This window comes from Eretmochelys imbricata, chromosome 2 (genome assembly GCF_965152235.1).
Source record: "Eretmochelys imbricata isolate rEreImb1 chromosome 2, rEreImb1.hap1, whole genome shotgun sequence".
Lineage (NCBI taxonomy): Eukaryota > Metazoa > Chordata > Testudines > Cheloniidae > Eretmochelys > Eretmochelys imbricata.
In genome coordinates, this window is record NC_135573.1 from 5,501,837 (window position 1) to 5,519,304 (window position 17,468).

General features: G+C 47.5%; 1 protein-coding gene across 1 annotated transcript; it reads left to right on the top strand.

The window, feature by feature from the left end:
• Positions 1–6,700: 6,700 nt before the first annotated feature.
• LOC144260256 (lymphocyte antigen 6E-like) lies at positions 6,701–12,875 on the top strand. Its single transcript, XM_077808813.1, has 3 exons — positions 6,701–6,752; positions 11,648–11,767; positions 12,667–12,875. The coding sequence occupies exons 1-3, from the start codon at positions 6,701–6,703 to the stop codon at positions 12,873–12,875; spliced, it is 381 nt and encodes a 126-aa protein (XP_077664939.1).
• The last annotated feature ends 4,593 nt before the right edge of the window (positions 12,876–17,468 follow it).

A 17,468-nucleotide genomic window follows, 5' to 3' on the forward strand; every position in this document is an offset into this window, starting at 1 on the left:
CAATTACTGGCCAGGTTTCAATGGGTGCTGAGCTCTTTTGAAAAATCTGCCCGGTATTCATGAGCAGTAATCCAGCATCATTGCCTGAAGGTAGATGCCTGAAAATACAGGCTTTACCCCCGTAACAGAAGCTCCGTGGGCAGCCTGGAGGCCTTCCAATGTGTGAGAAGACCCAATAATGACGGTTAAAGTGAGTATGTATGTGAGGAAGTATGATAACAGTCTTCCACTATGTAAAAGGCTGTCAGAAAGAGGATGGTGATCAATTGTTCCCCATGTCCACCGGGGGTAGGACATTCTAAAGGTAGTTACGCTCTGGAAGAGGCTTCCAAGGGAGGTTGGGGAATCCCCATCGCTGGAGGTTTTTAAGAACAGGTTGGACAAACACCTGTGAGGGCTGGTCTAGGTTTACTTGGGTCCTGCCTGAGCACCACGGGCTGAACTAGATGACCTCTCGAGGTTCTTTGCAACCCTGCATTTCCATGATCCTAAGATTCAAAGGGACAAATTCGCTGTGATGCAAATGAACCTTAAACCTGACCTAACGGGGTTCACCCGAGTAGTGCAAAGCAGCTGCAGCATCCTGGTGAATGGGACCCCGAAACCTTGCCTTGTGAGTGACGTGTGTGTGAAACACCACTGTATTCTACAGCCTCTTTGCACTCCTCTTGCACAGGGATAAGCAAGAACACAAGGTGACGAGCAAAGGGGAATCAGGTCTCTTATCTGATTATTCCTCACCCAGTGGACCCTTTTCATTTTTTGACAACTTTGCCTGTTGGGCTTGTTTGATTTATTTTTTTCCTTTGCCTTGTTATTTCTTAACCCCTGCCCATTCTCTTTCTGACCACCATTGGTTAGCAACCCTGGCTGAATTTTAATAATTTCCCTCATCTATTTTTAGACATTTTAATCTTTTCTTGCCTTCCTATTACGTTTGTAAGATCTGTTCTCATCATTCTATTTGCAATCTCTCATTTCCTGGTTTTAAAGCCTCTATTTAGTTAGTTTTTTTTGTTTTTTGTTTTAAATTTTGCAACACCGTTGATGCCTACAACTGCATGGAGCTTAAAAACAATAAAATTCTTTGTTTTCCCTCCTCTGCACCCCCAGCTGTGTTTTGTTTTCCTCTGGCTGTTCTCTGTATTTTGTCAGTTTTATTTCATCGCTAATAGTAAATTTCATTTCTCAGATTAGCTGGCAGGAGAATCAGTTTCAGTTCTGTACTGAAGTTAAAGTTTTGTTTCTTGGACTCAGATGCACTGGGGAGTTTGTTTCACTTTCCAGTCTTCAGGGCAAGGCGGCTCTGTTACTGTGTGTCAGTGAAGCCTCTGGCACAACGGGGCCTTGATCTGATTAGGGCATTTTTGCAATCCAAACAAATAATAGCCAAGGTTCACAGTTTTCTCACACATTTCTCTGGCAGCTCACACGCCCTGCCCGCAGTTGTTTGTGCACTGCGGCCAGGGCCCTGCTTGCAGGGCTAGTTCTCATTTGGACAGTGCCACCCTTCTGCAGAGTAATTTTGACGAATGATCACTGCATTCATTGCGGAGGGGAGCCTGTTTGTCTCTTAAAATCCTGAATGGGATTTTAGGTGGAATGGGAACTTAGCTCACACTCTCTTTGTTATGGATCAAGACAACTAAACTGATCAGACAGGGCATATGAGTTATCCCCAGAGTCTTGATTCACCCGGAGGGCAAACAGTGGCAGAGTTCAGGCCACTGTCAGGGAGAAGAGACGTCTCTGGTGTTGTGAGGGGTCTCTGGTGTTGTGTGCAGACATACCCGGAGAGAAGTTAGATTAAAAACCAGAAAACCACTTGCTGGACTGTTTCAGTGCACCACTACTTTATTTCTTAGAATCCAAAGCCCTGACACACAAGAACCAAAGACAAACAAATGAAGAGAGAGAGAGAGAGAGATGAAGCAGGCTGCTCCATAAAGTAGCGAGGCACTAATCTGTCCCTTTGCACTAATCTGTCCCTTTGCAAACTGGCTGTTAGATCCTATGGTTCCCTGCAGAGCACCCTAGCCTACAAGCATGAGCAGGAAACCTCTTACTCTTAAAGTGGTAGCTTCTCATTTTAACACAGTTTTCAATACATCACAACTGGAAGCTCGGGGAGGTGGGCTTGGGAAGGAATATGTGCGGGTGAGAGGGTCAGTCCTGAGAGCAGGGTGGGTGCTGGGAGCAGGTGGATGGTCTCTGGGGATGGAGTGATGGAAGGAAACAGGTGGGAGATCTCTGGGCATTGGCCGAGGGTGGAGGCAGGCAGTAGGAAGGAAGGCGGCTGGGAGGAGCATGGCAGGAAGGAAGCCAGGGTGATGGGCAGAGGGGGAGGGGTGAGAACTGCGGCAGGGCACGGTGATGCGGGTGAAACGGTGGGGCCCAAGCCCTCTGTCGGCCCTTATTTCTAGAATGAGGTAGGGAAAAGGAACAGGAGCAACAGACCCTCCCTCACTGACCCCTACAAACAGCCACGGAGGGGAACAGGGGATCAACAGGGAGGGCACCTCTTTCCTCCAGAGCACGGCAGGAGCCAAAGGGATGTGGAGGGCAGCCTGCAGGCCCTAGGAAGGGAAGTGGGGGGCAGCAGGGATGAGCCCTCTATGGGGCAGGAGGAAGGAGGCTAGGCTGACCAGAGAGCAAGTGTCAAAAATCGGGATAGGAGATGCCTATGTGAAAAAAAGACCCAAAAATCGGGACTGTCCCTATAAAATCAGAACATCTGGTCACCCTAAAGGAGGCAGCGGGGTGGTCTGCTGGCTTCCCTGGAGGCTGGTAGAAGCAGTGGCTGGGAATAGGAGATCCTCTCGTGGGCACATCCCAACTGCAACTCAGCTCCCTTCCTGCAGCAATTAGAGGCTCGGTTTCATGAAATCCACTTGCGTCAGCGTAGCTGCCGGGCTTCCACCAGTACTGGGTGGTTCCCTTCCTCTCCTTGAATGGTGTGATTTGCTTCCATTGGTGCAGATTGTCCCCGCTGCCCCTCCACTCTCATCTCCCCAGGTCTCTGCGCCGTTTGGTTCCCTCCTCTTGTACGGTTCCTCCCCGTGCCAGTCTGGGCTTCAGCAGCAAATCTGATCATGTTTGAATTCTTGCCACCTGACCAAGCCAGAGGCGAAGCAGCTACTCAGGGAGCCAAGGGCGGCTTGGATGGGCATGAAAGGCTGGAAAACCCTCCCAGAGCCCAGCGCTGGGCCACAGCCAACCACAAGCACCATACTTTGGAGCATGATAGATACTTCTCCCTTGAGACAGATGCAGGTCTGGGGAGCACAAACAGCCTCACTGCCCAGTCCCACAGGTTCACACTCACCAACCAAAAGTAGGATTATAATTTTTCAGCGCATGTTTAATTTAAACCACTTTCAATCAGGAACTATTTTTCTTGGAGTAATCATATGAAAATAAGAACAGCCATACTGGGTCAGACCAAAGGTCCATCTAGCCCAGTGTCCTGTCTTCCAACAGTGGCCAATGTCAGGTGCCCCAGAGGGAATGAACAGAACAGGGAATCATCAAGTGATCCATCCTCTGTTGCCCAATCCCAGCTTCTGGCAAACAGAGGCTAGGGACACCATCCCTGCCCATCCTGGCTAATAGCCATTGATGAACCTATCCTCCATGAACTTATTCAGTTTGTTTTTTAAGCCTGTTATAGTCTTGGCCTTCACAGCATCCTCTGGCAAGGAGTTCCACAGGTTGACTGTGCATTGTGTGAAGAAATACTTCCTTTTGTTTGTTTTAAACCTGCTGCCTATTAATTTCATTTAGTGACCCCTAGTTTTTGTGTTTTGAGAAGGAGTACATAACACTTCCATATTTACTTTCTCCACACCAATCATGATTTTATAGACCTCAATCATATATCCCTTAGTCATCTCTTTTCCAAACTGAAAAGTCCCAATTCTATTTCTCTCTCCTCACACGGCAGCCGTTCCATATCCCTAATAATTTTTGTTGCCCTTTTCTGAACCTTTTCCAATTCCAATATATCTTGTTTGAGATGGGGCGACCACATCTGCACGCAGTATTCAAGGTGCGGGCGTACCATGGATTTATATAGAAGCATTATGATATTTTCTGTCTGATTATCTATCCCCTTCTTAATGATGCCCAACATTCTGTTCACCTTTTTGACTGCTATTTTGACTGCACATTGAGTAGATGTTTTCAGAGAACTATCCACAGTGGCTCCAAGATCTCTTTCTTGAGTGGTAGCAGCTAATTTAGACCCCATCATTTAATATGTATGGTTGGGATTATATTTTCCAATGTGCATTACTTTGCATTTATCAACATTGAATTTCAGCTGCCATTTTGTTGCCCAGTCACCCAGTTTTGAGAGATCCTTTTGTAGCTCTTCGCAGTCTGCCTGAGACTTAACTATCTTGAGTGGTTTTGTATCATCTGCAAATTTTGCCACCTCACTGTTTACCCCTTTTTCCAGATCATTTATGAGGATGTTGAACAGCACTGATATGATATGTTCTGATCAGCAGTAAGACACCCAGTAAAGAACACCTTTCTTCTGATTCTACCCACACCTCCAATAATATCGACATGGTGCTGTTTTGTAATCCCAGCAAGACAAGACAGGACATGGCATGCCATGTCAACTTGCTGCCTTCTGCCTCGCACTTGATATCACGCTGAAGGCCTGGAAGGTTTTCAGACTGACACACCCTTGTGAGGTTTGGTTATTTAATTCTTGCCTCTGTTTGCTTCAAGTTTCATCACTCGACCCGATGAGAAAGCAGAGACGCCCAAGCTTGAGTCACACGGGGCTCCAAATTAGCAAGATTAATGTGCCTAAGAAGAGTGGGTGCTGGAAAAATGACATTACCTTTGAATGACATCTGACTGGACACCACAGAGCATGCAAAACCATGCCCTTCTTGGTCATTACATTGATTGCTTCAGGGAAAAAGTTGACTGTGAAACCCTTAACAAACATCACATCCACCACAATCTCTCCACTGCCGAGAGGACAGCTGTACAGTCCCGGAAATCTAAGGACCAGATAGCCATCAAATCAGCAGACAAAGGGGGCGCCACTGTAATCCTCAGTTGTGATGACTACGTTAATGAGGCCAACCGACAACCCTCCAACACCACCGACTATAAAGAACTCAGAGATGACTCCATACCAGAATTTACCCAGAAAAAGAAGTTGGTCCCATGAAAGATATTACCTCACCCACCTTATCTCTTTAATCGCCTTTAGGTGACAAGCATATTTTCCAAGTGAGCTAATGGCTCTATGTGGAAAATCATCAGAAACATGGATATTGAGTGGGAGAGAGAAATAGGCGATGATGGAGAACAGCAAGTTAGATGGTCATTTGCAAAAGAATAGGGCATGAAAATTTGCCAGAGCATTTTTGGGCTGTATGTGCATTGGCATCTGGAGAAACTACTGCTGATATCATGATTCCATCTCAGAAAGATAGAGCAGAAACAGAAGGGTAAAGGGACAGGCCAAGAAAATTATTAGAGGCTTGTGATGACTGAGTAGCTGCTCCTCAGATGGCGTAAACTGGCGTAGCTCCACTGACTTTACTGAAGTTATGACAATTTACACCTATTGAGGATCTGGCCCTTGGGCCTTGCAGTTCATTGAGAAGGGCTGATATGATAGAGTTATACAAAAGAATACCTAAGACATAGAAGGTCAGTGAAGAACTTCTATGTACCGTCTGGCATACTCAGAGCTGGCGAATATTTTGCCAGTAAAAATGTGTTTTGTCTAAATTTGGTCCTTTTTTCTGCAAACACATTTCATTTTTTTGAAATTTGCAAACAAAAGTGTATCCATTCACTGTTCTCCAGAAGTGTTTTCTTTTGATTTCAAATTGTTGGCACTCAGTTTTGATTGGTCAGTTCGGTCACATGGCAGGATTTTTCTTTCTTTAATCAACACAATTTAGTCTTCAAAAGTTGAAAGAGAAACACGTAGTGTTTGGAAATGTCTGATTGTGAAAGCAAGGTTTTTCATTAAAAACAAAAGTCACTGAAAAGTCAGAAAATGCAAAAAACAGATTGTCAGATACCCAATGGGAAAACGCATGCTTTCAAATTGTCCACATTTCTTTAAAAAAAAATTTATATTTTCTACTTAATTCCTTCACTCCTTGCATTTCCCTCAATGGCTGTGAGCATGCTGACACAAGAATGGTTTGAAGAAAATGTAACAAAAGAATGAAACCCTAAACTCCCCGCCTAATTAAAAACAAATTCTCATGGGCCTTCCCTAGTCTGAGATCCAAACCTTTCATGTTGTAGGACATAAGCCAAACACTAACTAAAGGGATCAGGCAGAAACTTCCCTTAGGGGGAGGTTATTTTTGTCTGCTATAGGTTTATTTGCCCCTTCCTCTGAAGCAGTGAGAAGTGACCACTGTTGGACCCAGGAGGATGTTGGCTACACCACTGGGCAAAGTCAGTCTGGCAATTCACATGCTCCTTTGTAAAACAGGAAAATCAGGGAGGGGAAATTCCAGCTGGATTCTTAACATGACCAGACTCCTTCCCACACACCCACACTCATCAGCCTTGTGTTGTGCTCCATGTGACACCCCAAACCCTAAAATTACCATCGCCATAGTAACCTAAAACAAACACCACCGAGCTATAAAACCTGCCCTGGTGCTGGTGGTGCAGCTGCCCTTGTGCGAAGACTGTAGTGAAGATGAAGGCTTTTCTTTTCACCCTGCTGGCTGCAGTCCTGTGCGTGGAGCGAGGTGAGCTAATAATTCTTCTATGCTAGAGAAAGAATATGCAGATGAGAGAGAACCCAGTTTAGACATGGCAGGGACACAGGGAGATTTTACAGTATCGGTGGTAAAGATTCTACAGTTAATGCACTGACACGGCCTTATCTCTTGGGTTGGATCCCTCCTATATCCCAAGGCGTTCCGTCCACCCCCCGCCCCCGCTTGCAGGACTGAGCCATTACACAGTAACTTATCAAATTTAATAAACCAAAAAATAAATGCATGCAATGATTAAGCAGTTGAAGATGAGTAATTTACACAATCAGCTATAACTTCTAGCTGCCTGGCTAAAGGTTGGATGCTTTCAAGGGGACTGTTGTTCTGCACCACCTGTTCTGATCTCATCTGCTTTTAAAAGCTAAAGCCCTGACCCTGCAAACACGTTCACATGTGAGACGCTGTGTGCGTGTGAGTCAACCCATTGCAATCATCAGGACTATTTACACCCTAAGGTTACTCCAAGTAGTTCTCCATGTAGTTCTCCTGCTGGTAATCGCTCACCGTAATTGATCACTCTCATTCTAGTGTGTATGGCAACACCCACTTTTTCGTGTTCTCTGTGTATATCTATCTTCCCACTAAAAGAAAAGGAGTACTTGTGGCACCTTAGAGACTAACCAGTTTATTTGAGCATGAGCTTTCGTGAGCTACAGTGAGCTGTAGCTCACGAAAGCTCATGCTCAAATAAACTGGTTAGTCTCTAAGGTGCCACAAGTACTCCTTTTCTTTTTGCGAATACAGACTAACACGGCTGTTACTCTGAAACTTATCTTCCCACTGTATTTTCCACTGCATGCCTCCGATGAAGTGGGTTTTAGCCCACGAAAGCTTATGCTCAAATAAATTGGTTAGTTTCTAAGGTGCCACGAGTCCTCAACGTAGTGTATTTGCAGAATGGGAACCAAGGCTGGGCTGAGTCTGCTCAATGCCTGGATAGGAGACCTTAGGGGGAAAAGGGGCCTCTGCAACATGTTTATATGTTATAGCCCATCTGGAGCAACCTGTGAAGAAGATGCTCTGGCGGCTGCTAACCCAAGAGTGTTGCAATTTAAAGGGACATCATCAACGAAAATGGTCTGACCTGTTTCTACAGCTGTTATCGGTGACCCCTGGGGTTACTGTAGCTGTGATTAGAGAGAAAAAAAACTGTCCCTGTGTTTTTCAGTTTGTTTACTTTGCACCTTTGACAGCGCTTTATGTAGTGCCAGATTCACTCTTTCACTATTGGGGTCAGCCAGTTTGCCCTGTTCTATTGTGAGTCTTTCACATCTACGGGGAGAGAAAACATGTTAAAAGGTAGCATTATAAACCCACAGATTTTGATAGACTGGATTCAGGTACAGGGATACGACCAGAAATGAATTTTAACTCCCTTTTAAAAATGGACTCTGGGTTCGTCTTCAGAGAAAGCTGCATTGGTTTAATTAAAGGTGTGAATTTCAACCAATTTATTTAAACTGCTGCAAACCCCTATATGGCTGCCTTCATTTTGGTATAAGAAAGACTTATATTTCAATGCAGCTTAGGTTGATTAGGAACAGGTTTAAACTACCCTGAAATAAGCCCCTCTTAAACCAAAATAAAAGCATCCACTCAGGGGTTTGCAACTGGCTTAAATAATTCAGTTGCAAAGCCCTGAGCAGGGGGTTGGACTGGAAGACCTCCAGAGGTCCCTTCCAACCCTGATATTCTATGATTCTATGATTCAATTTAAAACCAATTTAAGTTAAACTGGTGCAGCTTTCTCATGGAGACAAGCCGCTAAGGTTCAGGTTAATGATGCCCCTTAAACTAACTTACTAAGCACATCATGTGTATTGTCTCAGGTGTAGTAGATGATCCTCTATGGGTCACACAGATGTGTCACTACAAATGCCTCTACTCGCACATGGTAGCAAATGTTTAGAAAACGTCTTACCATTCTTGCCCCCAGCCCTTCACCTGATGAGATGAGAAAGCAGAACAGGCTAAGACAAACAGTCCCTCAAGTTGCTCTCAGTCAGCTGAGGTTCTGGCCCAGACATCAGGAGCAGTTCCAGTCTCTTGGGAACCTCAGTGGGAGGCAGCCAGGTGGTGTCTCTCAAGTAGGAATTCACTTGCCGGCAAACAGGTTGCTCTTAACCAAGCCCCAGTGTCTATTGCAGCAGATTCCTGGCCAGGCTGTGAGTTGAATGTGTTGTTTCCAGGGCTTAAATTCAGCCAGAGCTGTCCGGAGCAGAGATCCAGTCAATATTTTCAAATATTGACTCCAGCCTGATGCTGTTGCGATTCTCAACCAGAGGTCTGCAGCCCTCTGGTGGTCCGTGAGACAGTTTCAGGGGATCGACAGGGCCCTGTGGCTGAAGCCCGGAGCCCCAAGCTCCAGCACTCCCCACAGAGCAGAAGCCCCGAGCCCCAGCGTGCTTTGTGGGGAATGGGGTGGGGGCATGATGGGCTCCGGAAAATACTCTATGGCAGCATTTCTCAAACTGGGTCCACGGACTCCTGGGGGTCCACAAGGTTACTCCAGGGGCCCCGTTGGCCCCACTGATCAACTCCTCCCCCTCCCTCCCAGTGCCTCCTGCATGCTGGGCAACAGCTGTTCAGCAGCATGCAGGAGGCACTGGGAGGGAGGGGGAGGAGCGGGTTGGGGATGCGCTTAGGGGAGGGGGTGGAAAGAGGCGGGGAAGAGGAGGGACAGGGGCGGAGTGGGGATGGGAAGAGATGGGGCAGGTTGGGGCCTTGGGGGAAAGGGTAGAGTAGGGGCAGGGTCTGGGGTTGAGCGGGGAGTTTGGGGGTCCCCAAAAATTTTTAAATCAAAATGGGAGTCTTTGGGTTGCTAAAGTTTGAGAACCGCTGCTCTATGAGAATTTTAAGCCCTGGTTGTTACCCTTGCTTGGCCACACACACTGCAAATGCCCTTTGACCTCACAGTAAGTCTCCCTTAATCCTTTTAATGGGATTGTTGCAAGACTGCCTTGTTCCAGACAGCACCAGGAATATTCCTTTTATCCTCTAGCATAGGGGTGGGCAAACTTTTTGGCCCGAGGGCCACATCTGGGTGGGAAAATTGCATGCAGGGTCATGAACGTAGGGTTGGGGCAGGGGTTTGGGGTGCGGGAGGGAGTGCGGGGTGTGGGAGGGGGTGCAGTGTGCAGGAGGGGGCTCAGGGCAAGGGGTTGGGTACCTCCCCCAAAGTTCCCATTGGCCATGGTGAGGGCAGCGTGCGGAGCCCTCTGCCTCCCCTCCTCCCCCAGGGCCCGCAGGGAGCGGCGCGGGGCCCATGGCACGCAGGGGGTGGTGGGCCCGGGGGCTGGATCCAAAGCCCTGACGGGCTGGATCTGGCCCACGGGCCATAGTTTGCCCACCCCTGCTCTAGCGACACCTCTCCCAAGGAACTCCCTTCAGTTTTCAGAGTAACAGCCGTGTTAGTCTGTATTCGCAAAAAGAAAAGGAGTACTTGTGGCACCTTAGAGACTAACCAATTTATTTGAGCATGAGCTTTCGTGAGCTACAGCTCACTTCATCAGATGCATACCGTGGAAACTGCAGCAGATTGTGCCAAGCCAGGATCGGTCACTCAATTCCGCGGAAAGACGAATAAGGGACAAGGCATAGGGACCCTCTTAGCTGCAGAAGCCTTGGGAGGCTGTCACTTATCTGACCAGCAGATAGATAGTGAAAAGCACTCAAAAATCATGGTGCTGTAGGTCCCCTACTTATACCTCTGTACTCCTTTATTCTCTTTCTCCTTTCTTATGCCAAATTGAGGCTGGTCTGTCTGGGTGACGCCAGCTTTCGCAAGAGTAGTTTACACTTGCAAGGGAGAGAAACAATAAGTGTCGACTACTGGACATTTCTTTTATCAGAGTAAATATTTTCCCAACTAGGATGTTGGTGTGTGTGCATCATGCTATTTAGTAGGGGCTAAGAGCCATGCCTGTCACAGGGCCTCTGCCTGCTGTGAGCTTAATCGTCGTATCTGTTTCCAGAGGCACATTGTAGCAGCACACCTGTGCTTTTACAGCTTCAAAGGCTGTGCTGGAATATATGTTAAGTGCCCTGTTCCGGCTTCCTCCTGTGTTTCCAGCAATGCTGGTCTGGGGCGGGGGGGAGGGGGGGGGGCTGGCTGTCTGGCTACATTCCACCCCCTGATGCACCACACTACATCCCAGATTGCAAGGTGGCGGTGATGCCAGCACCTCTTGCCCTCCTTGGGGAAATCTAGAAATACCCAACAACCTCTAATCACACATCTAATTTTCTGGGCTATATTAAGAGTCATTCATGTCCGTACAATGCTTTGCAGATGCACTGCCCTATATAATGCTAACCGTGATGCTCTCACAGGAGGAGAAAGCTAATTAGCTTTCCCCAAGGAAAGACAATTAATAATCGGCAAGGAGCTGGGAAATAAGGGCCTCACTGAGCTCTGCTTTCTACAGACTTGGGAGCTGCACTTGGGAGGTCAGTCATTCCTGGCAGAGAAAGAGAGATTGTTGTGGGATGGAGGCAGAGATGGGTCTGAAAAGAGGGTCATCTGAGATGCAGAGTTAGATCATTGGCTTGTGTGAGTCAAGGACGTAGATGGAGAAGGCAGGGCGGGTAGAAACATGGTAAGTAATTGCGGCATATATTTGCAAATTTTCCTTCTGGTTGAAATTGTTCCTAGAATTCCCTGACCAGACAAATTAAAACCAAAATTTCTCGTGCATTTAATTTCAAATAGAAAATGTTTGCTCTATTTTGGTCCCTCTCCCCCCCCCCCTCCTTCCCCCACCTTTTTGCTTTCCCTTTTCCAAAAATGGAAACATTTTGGATCCTCTCCTCTGAAGAGGACGTTTCCGCAAGCGGCTAAGCTGGGTTGTGTGCTCCTTTTTCAGCGGCCTCCTTGTGGTGCTACACATGTAGTGACGAGCCCTCCAACTGGAATTGTGTTACAGCGACTAAGTGTGCAGACACTGACAAATACTGTCTCACAATATACGCAACCGGAGGGATTGGTGAGTACCCGGAATTACCTCAATGCGGTTTTCCCTCAGTCTCTGCTCCCCACGGTGTCTGAGTGACAGGTTATCAGTTTATTTAGGATGCGGGTCACTCTGTCTCACCCCCATGCCAGCGAGCTGGATTCTTTCGTCCTGCTTCTGAAAGGATGAATAATCACTCAGGAGTGATGAGCATAGCACCTGGCCTGGGCCTTAGGAAACTGTAAATGATCCAAGAAGCTAATTTCTCACTTACGTGCACTCAGGGGAGGGACCCATTTGGAGAACAGGCAAAACTCCCATCCCCTTATCTTGGTGCTCAAGAGAAAGATGCACAAAAACCTTGAGGGCTGGTGTCCCTTTAATCCGACTGGGACGTTGCCAACGAATCCTTGCTCCCTGGTCTGCTACAGGTGCTGTGCCTTGTCTCAGCTACAGGTCAAACCTATGGGGGTGAAGCACATGACAGGTCACCTCTACTGACCAGCTCTGCCCTGCAGGGGTATCCACACAACAGGCCTCAAACCCCTGCTCCCCCCGCATGCAGTGGGCTCAGTTTGAATCCCGGGAAGGAGTCTCTGCCTGGGGGGTGGCCTTTCTTTTGGCTGTTCCGCAGCCATAGTCAGGGCTCTGGAGAGGATGTTCCCAGGCAGGTCTGTGACTGCTAGCCAGAGACGGGTGATTGCTGTGCTGACTGTCCCCAGGGCACGGAAGAGCAACAATGAGCGCAAGGTCGGGCGCTTCCTAGCAGATAAACACTGGTTGGGTTAAAAGCAGGAGGCAAAACTACCAATCATGCCCTCTCCATTGGCGCTTGTTGCTTAGCTACTTTAAGACCATTCTCTCCTCTGCTGGAACTCTGGGGGGGGCTCTTTGATAACAATTCTCTTCTCTGGTTTTCTTTCCCCCTTCAGGTGATAAAAAGGGGCATCGCATCACCAAGAAATGCTCCCCGGTGTGTCCCCAAACAAACCTGAACCTCGGGGTAGCCGCCATCTCTACCTCCTGCTGTGAGCATTCCTTGTGCAACATCAGCGGGGCCAGCAGCGTGAAAACCAGCTACACAGTGATGGCCACGGGCATCCTGGCCAGTCTCATCTACGTCCTCAGAACAGGACTGTGATGGGGCCAGAAAAAAAAAGAGGACTTGCCATCCCAAAGAACCAACTTGGGCTTCCTCAGAGAGATACCAAAAGCCTTCTGTGCAAAGTTGCCATCCGAGTTAACACTGCCCTGTCTCTTCTGTGTCACCTCAGATCCCCTCAGCATAGGGTGACCAGATGTCCCGTTTTTATACGGACAGTCCCGTTTTTTGGGACTTTTTCTTATATAGGCGCCTATTACCCCCCACCCCCTATCCTGTTTTTTCACAGTTGCTATCTGGTCACCCTACCTCAGCAAGTAGTTTCTGTCTAATTTTCTACAGTGCTGTACCCTGGGAATAAGAGCACTGCCCTCCCTCACCAGGGGGTTGTGAGGATAAGTGCATTAAAGAGGTTACGCTGATGGAGGCTAGATACGCACTGAAGATTTTATCTATCTATCTATAGTTAGTAGCTCCGCCTCCACCTTTTGTTTAGCAGAGCCAGAGTCACCTCCCACACACTTGGTGTTGATGACTTGGGATGCTCAGCAGAATGGTGCTGCCTGGATGGATGTGCCGGCTCAGGGGAAAGGCACCATATAGCGCAAAGTACTAACACTTGTTCCACCCTCTGTCACAGGCCCTGTGTCATTTCCCTCCTCATTCCCCCAGCACTGTCTCTTTTCTGCCTCTCCTCACACTCACACCACGGACAGCTCGAGAGCCTTCTCCTCCGCAGCTCACTCACCAGAGCAGCCTCTCTGTGTCTCTGAACAGACCTTTACTCCCACGTTTGTCCCCTTACTACCCTTCTAATATTAGCCCCAATGAATGAATGAATGAATGAATGCATGCTTGGCTGTATTCACCTACACTTTGTTCCCATTTCTTGTTCCTGTAATTTTTCCCATATAAGCATTTACTGTCTTGTATTGCTTCACCCTGTGAAAGCCCATTTCGATACATTTTGTAGGACAAATGCTGGACAAAATAAAGTGTTTTTTTATTCTACCGTGGAAGCATCAGTTGTGTTAACTCTGGGATAGCTGGAGAAAACAGCCCTGCCAGGTTGGGAGCAAAAAGATCCGTGGTCTAAGTCTGTGCATGACATTTCGGCTTGGAAGAATTCGATTTTTATTGAGCAATGTGGGTAAACATCTATTGCACTGTCCATACACAAACCGACAAAAATGATTTCCATTGATAATAATAGACATTTACAGACAGGCAAAGCAAAACAAATGCTGCTTGAGAACTTAGTTTTTGAATTCGGGCTATTTAGGTTGTATATTTTGACAGGGGATGTTGACGATTTGTGTTCTAAAGGTTATAAAGCTCTAATTTTTTTGAATCTCAGCATCTCCTGTCATTAAATAATTGTTCTCTGAACCCGTCCCATTACCTGACCCTCCCCCCATAATTCCCTGCAACTGTGAACATGTAAATAGATAAAAATCGGGGGGGGGGGGGAATGCTTAAAAATAAACGTTGATATCATCCATCCAAATGATAAAAAACACAAATCCAGTGCCGCCCAGCCTAGTTATAGTGCAACTTTTTTGAATTAGCTGAACAGCGACTTGTCTCAGAATCGGTGAGCCCCTGGGTGCCAGCTGAGGTGGCATCGCATAGCTATATTTTTAAAAACTGGTTTTTCTGGCCGTTCAAAAGTGATGTCAGAAGGAACACAGCCTCCCAGGCTCTTCCCGAGCCATCCAAGAAGTAGAGTGGTGAGGCCTGAAGGAGTTCAGACTCCATAGGTTTGTCTCCAGTGCATCGGGAGGTCTGATTGCCGCTTGATTCTAGGTAGCCGGACTAAAAACAGCAGAGAAGACGCAGCAGCACATAGGTACGTACCCACAGGCTCTGGGCAGGCTAGTACAATTTGTGCTGATGCCTGGGATAGCACATCTTCACTGCTATTTTTTAGCTTGGCTAGAGTAAATCTAGTGCAGGTCTGCCGAGCTGAGCGGCAATCACACGTTCGCTTGCAGGGAAGCCATGTCCTAAGAGTCACAGGTGGAAGTAGGCCGGATGGCTTTGTGACTGAAGCACAGGCCTGGGAGTCTGCAGATCTAGGCGCTATTCCTGGCTCTGCCACAACCTCCCTCTGTGACCTCCGGCAAATCACTGCACCGCGCCGAGCCTCTGTTTCCCCATCTGCAAAATGGGGATATTGCTACTTCCCTACCTCACAAGGGGGCAGTGACGCCTAGTTCATCACTGTGTATAAAGGGAGTTCAGAGCCTCCAGTGGAAGTTGCTGAATAAACAGAAAGGCTCATTATAAGGAGGAAGAAGGGCCTGTCCTTGAACTCAAAGGACAAATAGTCCGGAGTGTTTGAGTGCACCTTGTAGGCTGCCCTGTGTTTTCAGTGGCAATGGAATTACCCACAGGATCCATCCCTTGCAGCAGAAGTTTGCTCCAGAGCTTTAAGCTTCCATTAAAAATAATTAACATTCTAGGCTACATTGTGGTGGAGAAGGTCTTGAAAGCATGAACTGAGTGAATGTGAATTGATGGAGGGAGGTCTGCCTGAGTCTGCAGACAGCCTGAAAAAACCTGCTCGTGGAGGATGTGAGCTTCAGGGTGTAGACTCGGAAATGTAGGAATCACTGTGTAAATGTCAACACTGTTAATGCTTTCACTGCTGATGACTTTACCAGGAACATCCAGCTAATGTGCTTATCCACCCCCCACCCCACCAAGTGCCAGGTTCCCTGACAACTGCCTCCTACCTAGCTTCTTGCTGAGAGCTGACTCACTCGCCTCTCACTGGGGAAACCTCCCAAGGCGCTGCAGGGCCATGGCCCAGCTCCTATTACAGGGCCGGGTAGGAGGTAACCGGCCCCCAGTTCTATACAGCAGTGGATGGTGAATGCTCTCCTACTGCAGGGGATATATACACACACATACCGTTCAGGCCGCCTTTTTGCTTCATAAAAAAGTAAACAGGGCACAGTGCTGTTTTTCCTTTGCTGGTCTCTGTTACTTCCTCACGTTTCCCCAAATGCTTGTGCACCCCTGAGGTGAGATCCTGTCCGAACTGGGGGTGTGGGAGGAGTTTGTGGCCAAATTCACCCCAATGAAGAAAATCTCCTGTGTGGATCGGGATTGGGGAGGGGGGACGCAGCAAGCGGACGGGAGATCGGGGTCTCTTGATTTCTTGAATGAGAAGTTTTCTTACTGGAAGCCTAGATCGGGTATTTGGAGGCAGTGCACAGGAGTTGGGCCTACAGAAGTCTCTGGGCCTTAATGAAGGAGGAGCTGTGGCCCACGATCAGAAGAAGGGGTCGAGTGCTTCCCATCATGGGTTCTACTCTTGGTGCTGCCCTTACTGGCTCTTTGAGTTCACAAACAGCAGCAGCAGCATGGGGGATGGGCAGAAGAAGCCATTACAACCCCCCCTTCCACTCCCAAAACACAGACCAGAAGACTTCCCCAAAAACAAGAGCAATGTGAGCAGCATTGTCAACCCCAAGCGCTGGAAAATCATGACTCAGTCCTATGAGATAATGAAAAGGGCTTAAAAATAATAATAAATGTTGGATTCTTTTTATTTATATTTATATATAATATTTACATTATATTATATTATTTATATACAATATTTATATTATATTATTTTGAGTCTGTAGGGGTTATGTTTTCAAGCTTCTCTCCGCAGCCATGAGGGCTGGAAACTTCCCTGAACAACAAACAGACAAAGAAAACCTGCCCGAGCTGAGATTCTCTTGTAATCCCCTGACTCCAGGAGCTGGGGTTTTAAGCAACGCATAAAATATAGCAACAAAAACGTGATAGCTGGTGTGAGAGTCACAGCTCAGAGGCAGGGGGAGCTTAGATGTGGCCCCTAGTGGTGATGGATGAAACGGGCTCTCTTTGGAGACAAGCTGCTTTCAGCAAGAGATGTCTCAGCCCTGATGCAGCGTCTAGAGCAGCAGCTCCCAAACTTTTAACCATCAAGCCTCCCCTTGCATCAAAGCCACTGAGCACCGCAGCTGCACCTTCCTGTGCACTAGAGACAACGGTCCGATGAAATCAATGGGAGTTAGGCCCCAAAAGATCTTTTAGGATGAGGGTCAGTATTCCTACAGAGGAGTGCTTAATGAAACACTAAAGAACCATGATATCTGCTGTTGTAACAGCCCTTTCCTTGGCGTGTTTCAGGGGAATGGAGGAGCTGGTTTCTATGTCCAGGCCTTTATCCAGGTGCGGAAAGGGCAATCCAGGCTGAAGCCAGGGAGTCACCTGCTAGCTCCCCAACTCCCTGCCCCCAGAACATGGCCTCAAGAGTCTGATAGGGACACACTAGGGCTCAAGGAGGAGGACACGGGGTATGTTGTGGCAATTGGGCCTATGAATATTACCCTAATTGTGAGCTTAACTGTGAAAAGTGAGTGTAAATGCATAAAACATCACAATAAGCTATAACAACAAGTGTGGATAGGAACAGGGGCAAGAAAACTGGGCAGAGAAACTGGATTAGCCTAAACCAAAAAGGCCACATTGATCTAATCCAAGAAATGTTGAATTACGTTTGTTCAGAACAGAAAGTGGAAATGGAAATTAATGAACCAAAAGAGCTGTGTCAGATATGAGGCCTAATTGGTGGACAAAATAGTGAGGGGG

Coding starts and splice junctions, on each gene's coding strand:
- LOC144260256 (XM_077808813.1), top strand. CDS start 6,701: ATGAAGGCTTTTCTTTTCACCCTGCTGGCTGCAGTCCTGTGCGTGGAG. Junction 6,753..11,647: donor AGTCCTGTGCGTGGAGCGAG/GTGAGCTAATAA, acceptor CTCCTTTTTCAG/CGGCCTCCTTGTGGTGCTAC. Junction 11,768..12,666: donor ATACGCAACCGGAGGGATTG/GTGAGTACCCGG, acceptor TTCCCCCTTCAG/GTGATAAAAAGGGGCATCGC.